The sequence below is a fragment of the Lotus japonicus genome, chromosome 3, assembly GCF_012489685.1.
Source record: "Lotus japonicus ecotype B-129 chromosome 3, LjGifu_v1.2".
Classification (NCBI taxonomy): Eukaryota; Viridiplantae; Streptophyta; class Magnoliopsida; order Fabales; family Fabaceae; genus Lotus; species Lotus japonicus.
In genome coordinates, this window is record NC_080043.1 from 37938207 (window position 1) to 37951123 (window position 12917).

The 12917-nt window shown below is 36.9% G+C and overlaps 2 protein-coding genes across 3 annotated transcripts; both read right to left on the reverse strand.

The window, feature by feature from the left end:
* Positions 1-3927: 3927 nt before the first annotated feature.
* LOC130742377 (ER membrane protein complex subunit 8/9 homolog) lies at positions 3928-7032 on the reverse strand. Of its 2 annotated transcripts, XM_057594478.1 has the most exons (5): positions 6749-7030; positions 5931-6077; positions 5785-5844; positions 4719-4885; positions 3928-4291 (listed from the first exon to the last, which is right to left on the reverse strand). In XM_057594478.1, the coding sequence occupies exons 1-5, from the start codon at positions 6959-6961 to the stop codon at positions 4261-4263; spliced, it is 618 nt and encodes a 205-aa protein (XP_057450461.1). In that variant the 5' UTR covers positions 6962-7030; the 3' UTR covers positions 3928-4260. The 2 variants fall into 2 exon arrangements, with proteins under 2 accessions (XP_057450461.1, XP_057450462.1); XM_057594479.1 differs by lacking the exon at positions 3928-4291 and having other exon boundaries at positions 4725-4874; positions 6749-7032.
* Positions 7033-9453: 2421 nt separating this feature from the next.
* On the reverse strand, positions 9454-10102 carry LOC130748903 (conglutin delta 2-like). The gene has a single exon (XM_057602154.1). It carries the CDS (start codon positions 10084-10086, stop codon positions 9646-9648), a length of 441 nt encoding a protein of 146 aa, XP_057458137.1. The 5' UTR covers positions 10087-10102; the 3' UTR covers positions 9454-9645.
* Between the last annotated feature and the right edge of the window lie 2815 nt (positions 10103-12917).

The window sequence follows — 12917 nt, forward strand, 5'->3', positions numbered from 1 at the left end:
GGCCAAATGCCCCACAACTCCTGGAGTAAATAGACCCATGGTTGTACATTGTAGGAGTACGACCCTACTTCTTTTCTTTTCCCAACACATAATTTTGTATACTTCATTTGATCTCATATGAATTCGTTGACACAAGGAAGAGGTAAATTAAGAGGGGCATATATACCCAGTCGACGACCCTACTCAGCCAACACTAACATTCAGGACATGGGTTCTAGGGTTGGCATCATGTGTCCTTCAAGGTGCCAGTAGCATCCCACATATAAAATTTGTGAACAACATCACTTAGGGAATTGTTGAAATCTTCTTCAACTTGTATGTTTATGACAAGTTCTAGGCATGGTGGGCTAGACACACTTACATCCTTTATGCTGCTTTGGATGCTTACGTTACTTTTATGGATGTGTTGCTCCATTTTTCACCCCAATCCTATCATATCTTTTGACTAGCTTGGTGGGGTCTTGATGCTCATGATTATTGCCATTTGGTCAAATGCCACACAGCTCCCGGAGTAAATAGATCCATGGTTGTACATTGTATGAGTACGCCCCTACTTCTTTTCTTTTCCAGCGCATAATCATGTATAGTTCATTTGATCTCATATGAATTCATTAACAGAAGGAAATACTTATATAATGTATAGGCGAGTAATTTCATTAAGGTAATCTTTAATCAAAACAAGCATGGCATTCTTTGAAGTACCGATCCATCATGACTTTGAACAAACAAAAACAATTTCAGCTAAATTTCCTTTTTAATAGCAAGTAAGTAAATACTCAAACATTACTTAAGAAAATACCATGTGCAAGAATGGCTCTCTGCAAGATTAAAATTTACTTTTAAATTTTAGAATTGAAACAACTAAAATAGTATTTTTCAGTTCAAAGAATTCAACATGATAAGAATGAAGTGATGATTACTTTGGCATTGAAATAATATCCTAGAAGGTAATCAAGAATGAAGAACTAGAAAAGAGGATAATGAGATTTGATTCGACATTCTACACATTGCTAATAAGTAGAGTTGGGCACTTGCCTAGAAGATTATTCTAGCATCCTAGTGATTACTTAACAAGTACTCAGGTAAAGAGTAAATATCAAACCACAAGTTTCTATATAGGTGTTAAAAGAGTATTTTAACTGCAACGCATATTTGATGATCTTGAAATAGATGTGCATATGAAATGAAATTTAATTTTATCAACCAAAGAATATGTTGACCAAATTAAAATTAACAAACCAGAATCAAGGGTCCATCTAATTTACTTTCTTAGCCCTAAGTCGTGTTATAGCACACATATCGTACAGTTCATATGCATTCCCGAAAAAATTGCATTCTACCGGATTATCATGGTTTAATCATTTTTAAGTTTAATGGATTATGCTAACACCATAAAACATAAAAGACAAGCTAGGTTGTCAAGGTATATAGCTATACCTATAGATTTTTCAAACTACACAGCAAAAGTAATTACAAAGGGATTTTTACCTTCAAGGTGCTAAAAAGAGAGGGAGGTATCTTCATGTTTAAGGAGTGACTTAATCACATCAAATTGTCTGGCATCAAAACATTGAACAATAAGAAAATAGAAAGGGATGATAAGTAGATAACTTCTATTATACTAGTTAACTCCTACAAATAAGTTTCAACAAGATAAACTTCATAATATATTCTTAAAGAAGATATCAAACATACTTTTAGCAAATATCAAGTTGGAAAACAAATATCAGTTTAAAATTTTGTTCTTCTTGCTTACTAGCAATCCAAGAGACACAGACCAAGTTTTTATCACAAAAGGTCATAAATCTTAAGCTTATCAGGACATTCAACGCATCAAATGTCAAATGCACACAAGTGCCATTCATAATTCACAGAGGATACACAGACCTAGCAATGTATGACATGTTTGTTAAAAATACTATGCAATTTAAGCTGTCAAAGTGAATAGAAGGGGAAAATCAGATCAGGATAACAATCTATGACAATTTAGACAATTCCTTGAAGTGAATTTCAGAACCTTACAGCTGCATTAGATCACAGAAAACAGAATGCAAAATTAATCCCCAATTTATCGTGTTCAAGAATTCAAACATCCGTCATGAGAATGACCTGTTATGGGACAAAGGAGCTTCAAGTAAAAGTCCTATAACATGCCTTAAATTCAGCATATGATCGAATTCAACGGTTATGAGATTTTCAACTATCCAAATTTCCATAGCTAATAAGCATTACAAAACAGTAAAAAACTTCGAACAAGTATTCTATTACCCTCAAGATATTATTAACATGAAATTTCTCAAAACATAATAAAGTTTTTTTTTTTTGAAATTCAAAACATAATAAAGTTCAAACATAGTATTCATCACTTTAAATATTCAAAAAATTGAAGATACAAAATAAGACTTGACACTATTTTCCCAACCGAGGCATGCTAAGTTAATTTAATATATGTCAAATTAGCCACAGCCGACAAGCACTATGTGCTCAACCAGTTCTTGCACACAACCACTTTTTTTGCACACAAAAACATATGGACCTAAGAGACTTTCCAAAACACGCTCTGCTAGGGTTTGCTTCTTTGTGCAGCGCCGTTTTTCCCCCTTGGGGGATCCTCCTCTTCTAGGGAGGTTCTTCTCCTGCTTGCTAGGTCTTTTCTCCCACAATAGGTGGGCTTCTTCCCCATTAGGTGGATTTCTTCCACATCAGGTGGATTTGCTACCCAAATAAGTGGATTTTTCTTGCTTTCCTAGTTGTCCTCTTCTCTGGCCACCACTTCATCCATTCACTCCGTTGCTACTTCCACTTTGGCGGTTTTCGTCTCCTCCATTTCCCACCGTGTACAGAGACGCAGATCTGGTTTCTTGACGTTGCGACCGTCACCTCGCCGCCATCGCTGTTCTGAGTGCCCCTTCAACCCAGGCCTGAGGCCCCCTTCTCCAAACGCCCCTCCTGGCAAAGCTCTGGGTTGAGAAGGGTTGGGCTGTAGTTGTTCCAGATCCTGAAGCTTTGATGCGTCATCGTGCCACCGCCGTCGCCGTGTCTAAACTGCGTGCTCTCTGCATCGATGGCATCCACGCCCTCCTTCTGTTCTGCTGCTGTGTAGATCTGCTGCCTCTTTCCATGGTGCTAGTACTGCTAACTTGTCTCCTCTTGGTCATGCCGTTGAAGCTATGTTTGCTTCTTTGAAGGCTGTCACTTTGTGCAACTTCGACAGAGTCGGATGATTTGCAGTGAGCAGATGTTTAAATTTGTATTTGTAGCTTTAAAACTGTTCTGAAAGTTGAGTTGTTGTGCTGGTGATCCTAGGATTTAAGAGTCTGTATGATTTTTCTTAGTTTGTTTGGTTTCTTAGATCAACATGAGTGAGCATGCTTTAAGCTTGATTTATGTTCTGATTATGCATTGCAAAATCACTTCTTGGGAGAAAAGTCCCACAGATGTAAGTGTCGTTAGACAAACTTTGAATGTTAACCTTTGCACCTTTGACAAAAAAAAAAAATATGGACTAGAACATGCATAGACATAAATGTGAGCCTTGAAATTAATGAGGGTTCTTTTATTTTCTACGTAGGACTTTTTTTGTTTCATCTTCCATCTCCAACTACCATTTCTATTCTCCCCATCTCCACCCATCTCCTTAGTGCACCTACCAGATTTCAGACTATATCCGTAAAATTTGGCCTACTGCAGTTGAGTTGCTTATTGCTTATCGTAGAAGCTTTTACAGAGTCAGTAAGGCCTTGATATTAGAGGGAAGAAAATGTGAATGACTAGACTAAAGCTTTGACAGAGTCAGTGAGGCCTTGCTTAGTTTTTAATCTGTTTCTATTCACTTCGTTTGTAATTTTTATGAGCATGTTATGTATTGTTGTATTTTATTCTTTAAAATTGTAGTATCACTCTTCTGTGCTTAGTTGAGGGTTTGGATTCTTGTGTTTGGTAGTCCTCCTGACATTAATCAAATAAATCTGAACCAAATACATAAAAGCGTAAACAAGCAAAACCAAGAAAACACCAATGTAATGTACGTACATTCCATAAAAAACAAAGGCTCTTCAACCAAAACCCTTGCGAGCGGAAGACTGAAGATTGTCAAACAGAGCGGTTACATATCCTGCTTATCCATCTGAAATTTTTCTCATGAATCAGAATCCCCACGTCAAAATCTGTTCCCTCATTGTTCATCATCGAGAATCCGGCATATGCATCATCCACTTGAAAAGTAAACTGGGTAAAGATGGAAATTCCCAAGTGTTGGCATCAGTTAAAGAGCCCTGGGTTTAGCCAATCCCTGAAAACAAAATAGAATATAGGTCATGTAAAGTCAACTATGACAGCATATATGAAAATCTACGGAAATAAATAAGTGCGTATTCGGATTAGAGCTGTCAAAATCGATTTTGGTAAAATTGATTATTGTAAAAGAGAGTTGAGAATGAAGTGATTTATGTTTGAATACGTTTATGGGGAAAGTGATTTCTATGAAGTAATGTTGCGGAATTCAGTTACAAAATTCCATAATTGATAATGACTACTGCAGAAGCTACTCCCTCTAGCTTCTCCACAGAATTGTTTTTGACACTAAAATCAATTGTCTAAGTCAATAGTCAAGCATCTATATAATCACCTAAAAGTGATTCTGGTCAATGAGAAGAGAATTGATTATATGGCTCCACATGAAACCAAACACACAAAATGTTGCAGGTAAAAGCACTTACTTGCTTAAGTCATCGAGGTGGTCGTCAAAATCTACAATGTTGTTCCATTTCTCAGATGAAATATAGTCTGATAAGACCAGATTTGCTGATGGCTCTTTGAGAGAGAATCTACTGTTCCCATCTGACGGAACCAACTTCCAGTTCTTAGATGCATCCCTAACATAAAGCTAAATCATAAGAAAAAGGCAATCGAGGTTAATGTAACTGGCAAAAAGATCGTTCTAGATCATATGGAGAAACATTTTTTTATATGGGGAAACCATATATAATAGCATAAACACTTACAATCAGGCTTAAATAACGTTTAATTGATGGCTTTTTTTTCATTTATCAAGAAAATATAAGGAAGGGGAAAAAGAAGAAAGTGTATTCTGGAGACATCATAAAATTCAAAACAAGTAACAAAAGGCATGGTATCTTTGTGATTAGTACAAATGATAGAAAAAGTCTTATAGTGGCCCGTGGTTGCATCCTTTATAATTAAGCAACGCATGTCAATCACACACCAAAGTTATTTTATTCTCTCACTCTTCAAATCAGATAGATTGATATGCTGCATGTGGCAAATAAAACAAAGGAAACTTTCAACTTTTGCTCGTGACAGCAAGAGGGATGAAGCAAAATATTTGAGCCTTGTGATTTTTTAAATCTTGACCATCATCAGATTGAGGTCCATGATTTTACTACTAATACACATTCAAGATGCTACCCCCCAATTTCAAGTTAAACTATTAGATACAGAAATTTTATCCAGTTTACAGAATAAGGAAACAAAATAAGCTCTAAAACTAAGATGCGGAAACCAAATATATAAGCAAAAGAAGACTGCATAAGATACACATATTGTTATGAGTTCAAAGGTTTCCATGTTTCCATTGAGTTCAGTCCACTCATAGAAATCCCTTGCAGATTTATATTTTCTATATCTTCGATGATTTGATCAAACGTATTATTATAATCAAGAGAAATCCAAATAAAATCCATAGAGTTGGCAAACACTGTTTTCATATAGCAAATGATTAAAGCAGATGATGAATGCAGATTCCCTCACACTTATATTACTAACCTGCATCACAGCACCACGTTCCTTGCTCTTTTTCAAACCTTCAAGCTTCTTATTATCTAACTGCGAAGAATTCAAAAGCGAACAAATAGATAGTAAGAAAACGACACAATTCCTAACAAAAAAATAGCAAAAATTTCAACACATACCAAGAGAATAGCAGCTTGGGGGAAGTAGCGGCAGGTATGGTCACCGATATTCTTCGCCACACCACCGAGCTCATGATCATCAAATCTCTCATTCGCGTGAAAATACCCAACTATGTTCAACCCTTTAGCGGAAAAATATTCCTCTATCTATCCCACAAACAATAATTAAAACAAAGAATTTAAAAAATCAGAAAACTACAGAGAATCCAAAGTAAACAATAATCAACTGATACCCAACAGAAAAAAAAATGAAGCCCGTTGATTAAATTACATGTTAATTAAGAAAGTACAAGTCTTCAAGCATTAATTTAACAATAACCAACTACAGAAAACCAAATTAAACAACAATCAACTGATACCCAACAGAAATTGATTAAATTGCTGTTACATGTGTCTATGCATAATTCTACAATTTCCAATTAAGGAGAATCCAAAGTAAACAATCATCAACTGACACCCAAACATAAATTGATTAAATTTCATGTTACTTAAGAAAGCATATGGATTTATGCATAATTTTAGAATAATCAACTAACGAAAATCCAATGTCAACAGTAATAAACAGATATCCATCAGAAGGGGGTAACTGATATCCAATGTGTTTATGCATAAATTTATAATAATAAGCTAAAGAGAATAGGTAAGCAGCAATCAACTGATACCCAGAAGAAGAAAAAAAATACCCAGTTCATTAAACTGCATGTTATTTAAGAAAGCATGTGACTTTATGCATAATATCACAAATAACCATTTGGGTCAGAACTGAATAAGAGAGAGAGAGCATAAATAAAACCCTAAGAAAGAGAGAGAGGGAGGACCAGAATGAGGGAGATTTCCAATTGAGGGAGAAGAGCGATGTGAGAGTGGAAGAGAGGGACGGCATCGACGATCTCGACGGTGGTGTCGTTGGAGGCGGAGACGCGGCCGATCAAGATGCCGTTGACAGCGGAGGTGGGGTGTTTGAGGGAGTGAAGGACGAGTTTGATGTATGCCTTCTGTGCAACCTCGTACCTCAAATCGACGCTGCCCATGCCTCAAGATTCAACAGAGCACAAGCTCAATTTACAGAGATGGTTCAGTTTCTGATGCTAGCTACGAAGTATCACACTGTTGCTGTTGGTATTAGGCTGGTCACTGTTTCTTGGGCTTGAGCCCAAATATGGCTCGTCTGGTCCAGGCCTGCGTTTACATCTCCAGTGACAAAAAAAAACACATAAAATTGTCCAAAACGAGTAGGTTTTTTCGAGGATATCTCACAACCAATATTGTCATCAGAGATTGTATTAAAGTGGATAGGGGCTCTACCAACATATCTTTCTCCATACTCACCGGTTATAAATCAAACTCTGGACTAGATTTAAGGAGCCCAACTATTTACCTGCTGTGCTAGATTTTGTTGGTAGAGTATAACATTTTGAAAGGAAATAAATATAGATTGGGTATTTCCAACCTCATAAATCAAAAATATCAAAGTGCTATCTCTGCAATAGAAGAAGGAAGGAAAAAAGATTAAGTTATATAAAGCAAAAAATTGCAAGGTAGTTGGCACTATGAAATCACTAATATCAAATAATAATCGATGCATATTTGTAACAACTATTCTCCGCGCACCTTTAAAATCACTTTCACTTCCAAATATCTCAATTAATATTAGAGTAGAATATCAAAGGCTTAATTAAATTTTTGTCCCTAATCTTTACACCACTTTTAGGTTTAGTCTCTCGTCGGAGCAAGTGTGGAAGGTCGTCCCTAACCTTTATGGAATTGTTTGGTTTTAGTCCCTCCATACTCTTGTGAAAAGGGACAAGCTACTGGGTGTGCTGAGTATGCCCTATCCCCCTCCCCTATTCGCCCTACCTACAGATGATGCAGTGATGTCACCTTCGATGGAGATGGGTTCTTCCGATATTTCGGAGTACTCTCCCCTTTCACAAGAGTGTACCCCAGATTTACCAGGCACATTAGATGATGTGGCACATACACGTGGGATCGCCGGAGCTCCGCCGTTGACCATGTCGGTCTTAGAGACTAAAACCAAACAATTCAATAAGAGTTAGGGACAACCTCCCACACTTAATTCAACGAAAAACAAAAATCAAAAGTCATGTAATCTCTAACTTTCACTTCCACATTATTTCTATTAATAACAATGAATATTTTAACATAAAACTTGGTTTATTATATGTGGTTCAACAAGTAAAAAGAAGAGTATACAATTTTAATTAACAGTAATACACAATTGAATACACCCTCTGGTCATTATTATAAGCAAAAATTAACTTTTAGATTCATTGAATAATAATGACCACATACATCATTTATTCAATGAATCTAAAAAATTGATTTTTACTTATAATTGTGACCGGAGTCCATAATATCTGCACAAAGGTCAGAGAGAGAAATAATCACACGCGCTCCAAAATTGGCGGAGTAGCAATAAAAGTGTGCCAAAAAATCTAGGTGCGAAGAACATTCACTACTACTCACACATGTGAAACAACATAATATAGTCTAAACATTAGAAATGAAGAAAAAAATTGTATCAAACTGTGAAGCAACCAATTATACCAATTATTATTGAAAAAGTTTGTTTAAGTTTGCTCGTATCGGCTTGAAGCGTGAGAATGCACATGATCACCATCATGTGCTTTAATTTTTTTTTATTAGAAAAATTGAGGGCGGTAAGAATCAAACTCTAGATCGCTTAACTGTTGGATTAGAGTTACATAAATGGTTTTATATAATTAATTCTAATAGCAAAACCTGAATTTTGAATATCTGCTCTTAGTTTCCCTTCTTCCCCATCAGTTATTGTGGGCAGCTTCTGAAATTCGCTTGCTGAAATCGTTTTTTTTTTCAAGTGAGTTGTGGAGGTTGGAAAGTGCACCAGAACTCTAAAGTTTAATATTTCTAAAATTCTAAATGCCAAAACTTTTAAAATTGATATGGATAGTTATAAGTTATAACAATTACTACAAGCTTTATCTTAAAATGACATTTGCATTTGATTATGGATTGAGCTTCGCATGCATCTCTGACCCATCATCTCAGATGTTGTTATCTTCCCTAAGTAAGAGCTTACCTGATTTCCTTCTCAGTTTTTAAACAATTTTCAAAACCTCTTTTTCAAAAAATAAAAATAAAAATTGTTTGAACAAAGTTTTACGAAGTTGAAATACACTTGCCTTGAAAACTAAAACTAAAATAGAAAGCGTCGTAAGATTTTTTGCATTTTGGGTTTGAATAATTTGAATAGTTAATTACATCTCTTTCACACTTCAATTCAATTTTTTTATGTGTTTGTGGAGTGAAAATAATTTCTTATTTGAGTAGAAACACAATTAATTTCTGTTCTATTCAATATTCAATTTTCTAGATGTATTTAAATAAGAAATTCCTGCCGGCGAGACTAAGCATTGGTAGTTTATTTATTGACAACCAAACCAATTAAGTTTGGCCTAGGCATCAAAACTCAAGGTGAACTAGAAAAGCAAATTAAACAGAACCAGTTCATGAGAGCTAACCAAAGATTTCACAAAACATATAGGCAAAGCTAAACCATATATACACAGAAAGAAACTGCTTTTTGATAAACATGATCATACATATCAGTGATCATCTTTATTATTTTCTTTATTACATATGCACGTTTAGCTTGCTAGATAGCTTAATTTGTAGGATAAGCTATCATTTACAGGTGACTATTCGTTTCTTTCTAGTTGTCGAACTCGCATCCGAAGAGGGGAGGCATCCCGCACGAGATAGGCAAAAACAACAACTCTTTCTTGAAGTCTTTAATCTGTTCTTTCCCTTCCAATTCCTCGCTCTGCCTGTTCATGATCTTGTTCAACGCACGGCACTTGCATTCCTGCGAATCAAGGTCTCTCAGAGAGTTGCAGCACTGCTTCCACTGATCAGCACGTTCTTCTTCTTCATCTTCCCCTTCGGATCGGCGAATCTTGTAGTGGATTCCTCGCATCTTCAGATGATCCTGATCTTCGTCTTGCTCGATCCTCTGCATGATGTGCTTCTCGCAGGGCTTCAGGTTAACCTTCTTGCAGCTCTCTTCCTCCTTCCATGAGGCGGTGGCAGTGGCGGTATGGGCAACCACCACCAGAAGCAGAGCGGCAAGTAGAAAAACTTTGAGACCGGCCATTTCAGTTGCTATGTTATCTCACTCTGGTTTTGGTTGTGGAGGGTGTTTATGGTGGAGGGGCATTTATTGAGGAATTGGGGTGGTGCATGTGAGATACGTGGATGGGTTGGTTCTTGGTGTTTTGATGGTGTGGCTATGTTTGCATCGATGCTTCTTTCTGTGCTTACACGTCACTGTTTCATGCATTGTCTACTGCTTTGGTGTGCATGGTTTGGTTCTCCACGGCCAGTTGGAATATAGAATATTTGTCTTGTGCATATTAGAAATTGGAAGTGTGGGTTTTTGTTTATCAATGATATTCCATAGTGGTGCATAATTATGGTGCTCACTGGGCAAGTTTCAAACCGGTCCACCGGTGGACCAGGGGTCAAAATAGTAATTTACAAATAAAATATATAAAAAAATTAAATTCTAAAAAAAAAACCATCCGCTTCTCGAAACAACACCGCCACCTCAAACCAGAGCCCACCACCTCAAACAACACTGCCACACTCCAAGAAATCCACCTGCTTCTCGGGAAATCTCACTGACTCCGTCGTCGACCTCCGCCTCGGCAAACTCGCCTCCCGAAGCAACAAATCTCACAGGTCCTCTGTAAGATCAAGATTTGGTCATGTGGTACAACTCTATATTTTGATGATAACAAGTATTTATTTGTGGATGAACAATTATGGTACTCTAACGTTTGTCTTGAGTGTTTTGACAAACAGGTTCTGACTTTGATACCAATTGAAGGTGTGAAAAACGAATAGAAGGGGGGGGGGGGTTGAATAGTGTTTTGAATATAAAAACTTTCCCCTTAAGATTTAAAGTAAATCTTTTCGGTTTATCTGAGATAGATGGTGCAGCGGATAAAGATAGAGAGAAGAGAAGAGCACACAAGTATTTTATCCTGGTTCACTTGATAAATCCCTCAAGCTAATCCAGTCCACCCGTTAAGGTGATTTCTTCCTTCTTAGAATGAAGGCAATCCACTAATCAGATAATTGTTACAACTGCACTTGAAACCTACAAGTGACTAACAATACACTGACTTAACTCACACTAAGATTCACTCTCTTAGTCTTCTCAAGGATACTGACCTAACTGGTCCCTTAAGGAATTACCACTAAGATACACAGATCCTAGTCTTCTTAAGGATACTGACCTACCCGGTCCCTTAAGGAAAATCAAACAACTGTTTGAGGTTGGTGTTTACAAAGGTTTGCTTCTGAATAAGCTGAGTGTAAACTAAATAAGAACAGATGAAGAAAGTAGAGGCTAGAATCTTTTCTTGTATTGCAGCTCTTGGTTTCTCTCTCTTCTTTCTTCTTTTCTTCAGTCTTAAATAGTCCAAGGTGCAAAGGATATTTCTGTTGAGAGAATGTGACCGTTGGAGGGCATTTCTGGAACTTCCAGAACCTGCTGTGGCTGAACCTTGGTAGGTAGGCTTGTCAGAATAGTACACTGCTCTTGTACTACTTGATAGAGACATTTGCCTTTAACCATTTACTTCTGATCTGACGACGCTTCATGTTGGAACTTGTGAAGCTTGGAGATCAGAGTCAGAGGGAAGCTTGGATCCTCTGACCTTCGTAACTTCAGAGCTTCTGGTCCTTCAGAGCTTCTGGAACTTCAGAGCTTCTGGACCTTCAGAGCCTCTGGTCCTTCATACTGCTTGATCAAAGACAACGCCTTTGTCTCTTTCACCTTTTTGTTTCCTTCATGTGTCATCTTTAAGGAATCAAGGATACACGTAGCGGAATCACGATCAGTAATTTTCTCATATTCTTCATATGAAATGGCACTTTGCAGAATAGCTCTTGATCTGTGATGATCTCTGAACTCCTTCTTTTGATCTTCACTCATCTTCTCCCTTGGGATCTTTACACCATGTTTATCAACAGGAGGGGTGTAGCCATCAACAACAAAATCCCAGAGATCGGGATCAAAGGGTCATCAGAAGTCTTCCTGAAAGCTGGATGCCTTTAGTGACTTCAATAGAGCTTACAAGAGATGTTGAGCATATGAGTTTAGAAGAACTCATCAGCATACTGAAATGTCATGAGCTGAAGCGCTCAAAGATGCAAGATCTGAGGAAGAAATCTATAGCCTTGAAATCCAAATATGAGAAGGCTAAATCTGAGAAGTCAAAAGCTCTCCAAGCTGAAGCAGAAGAATCTGAAGAAGCATCAAAAGATTCTGATGAAGATGAGCTGACTCTGATATCTAGAAAGCTCAACTGCATCTGGAAGCACAGGCAGAGCAAATACAAAGGCTCATCAAAGGACAAAAAGTCAAAGAAGCATTTCAAACCAAAGAAAAGTCTGATGGTGACTTTTGATGAATCAGAGTCAGAGGATGTTGACTCTGATGGTGAAGTTCAAGGACTCATGGCTATTGTCAAAGACAAAGAAGCAGAGTCAAAAGATGCAACTAACTCTGAATCTGCATCAGAGGAAGAGCCAGACTCTGACGATGAAAATGAGGTATTTGCTTCTTTCTCAACTTCTGAACTTAAAGATGCTTTGTATGAAATTATGGATAAATATAACTCTCTCTTGACTAAGCATAAAAAGTTGAAAAAAAATTTCTCTTCTGCCTCTGAAACCTCTGTTGAACATGAGAAAAAGATTTCTGAATTAAATGTGAGTAATCATGCTTTAGTTAACTCTAACTCTGTGCTCAAAAATCAAATTATTAAGTTAGAAGAAGTTATTGCTTATGATGCCTCTGATAGTAAGAATGAATCTAAATATGAAAAATCTTTTCAAAGATTCCTGGCTAAAAGCGTAGTCAGAAGCTTAATGGCTTTCAATGATCTATGGCGTAAGCAGAAATGGAATATATGG

Coding starts and splice junctions, on each gene's coding strand:
- LOC130742377 (XM_057594478.1), bottom strand. CDS start 6,961: ATGGGCAGCGTCGATTTGAGGTACGAGGTTGCACAGAAGGCATACATC. Junction 5,845..5,930: donor CCCAAGCTGCTATTCTCTTG/GTATGTGTTGAA, acceptor AATTCTTCGCAG/TTAGATAATAAGAAGCTTGA. Junction 4,292..4,718: donor CACCTCGATGACTTAAGCAA/GTAAGTGCTTTT, acceptor TTTTGTTTTCAG/GGATTGGCTAAACCCAGGGC.
- LOC130748903 (XM_057602154.1), bottom strand. CDS start 10,086: ATGGCCGGTCTCAAAGTTTTTCTACTTGCCGCTCTGCTTCTGGTGGTG.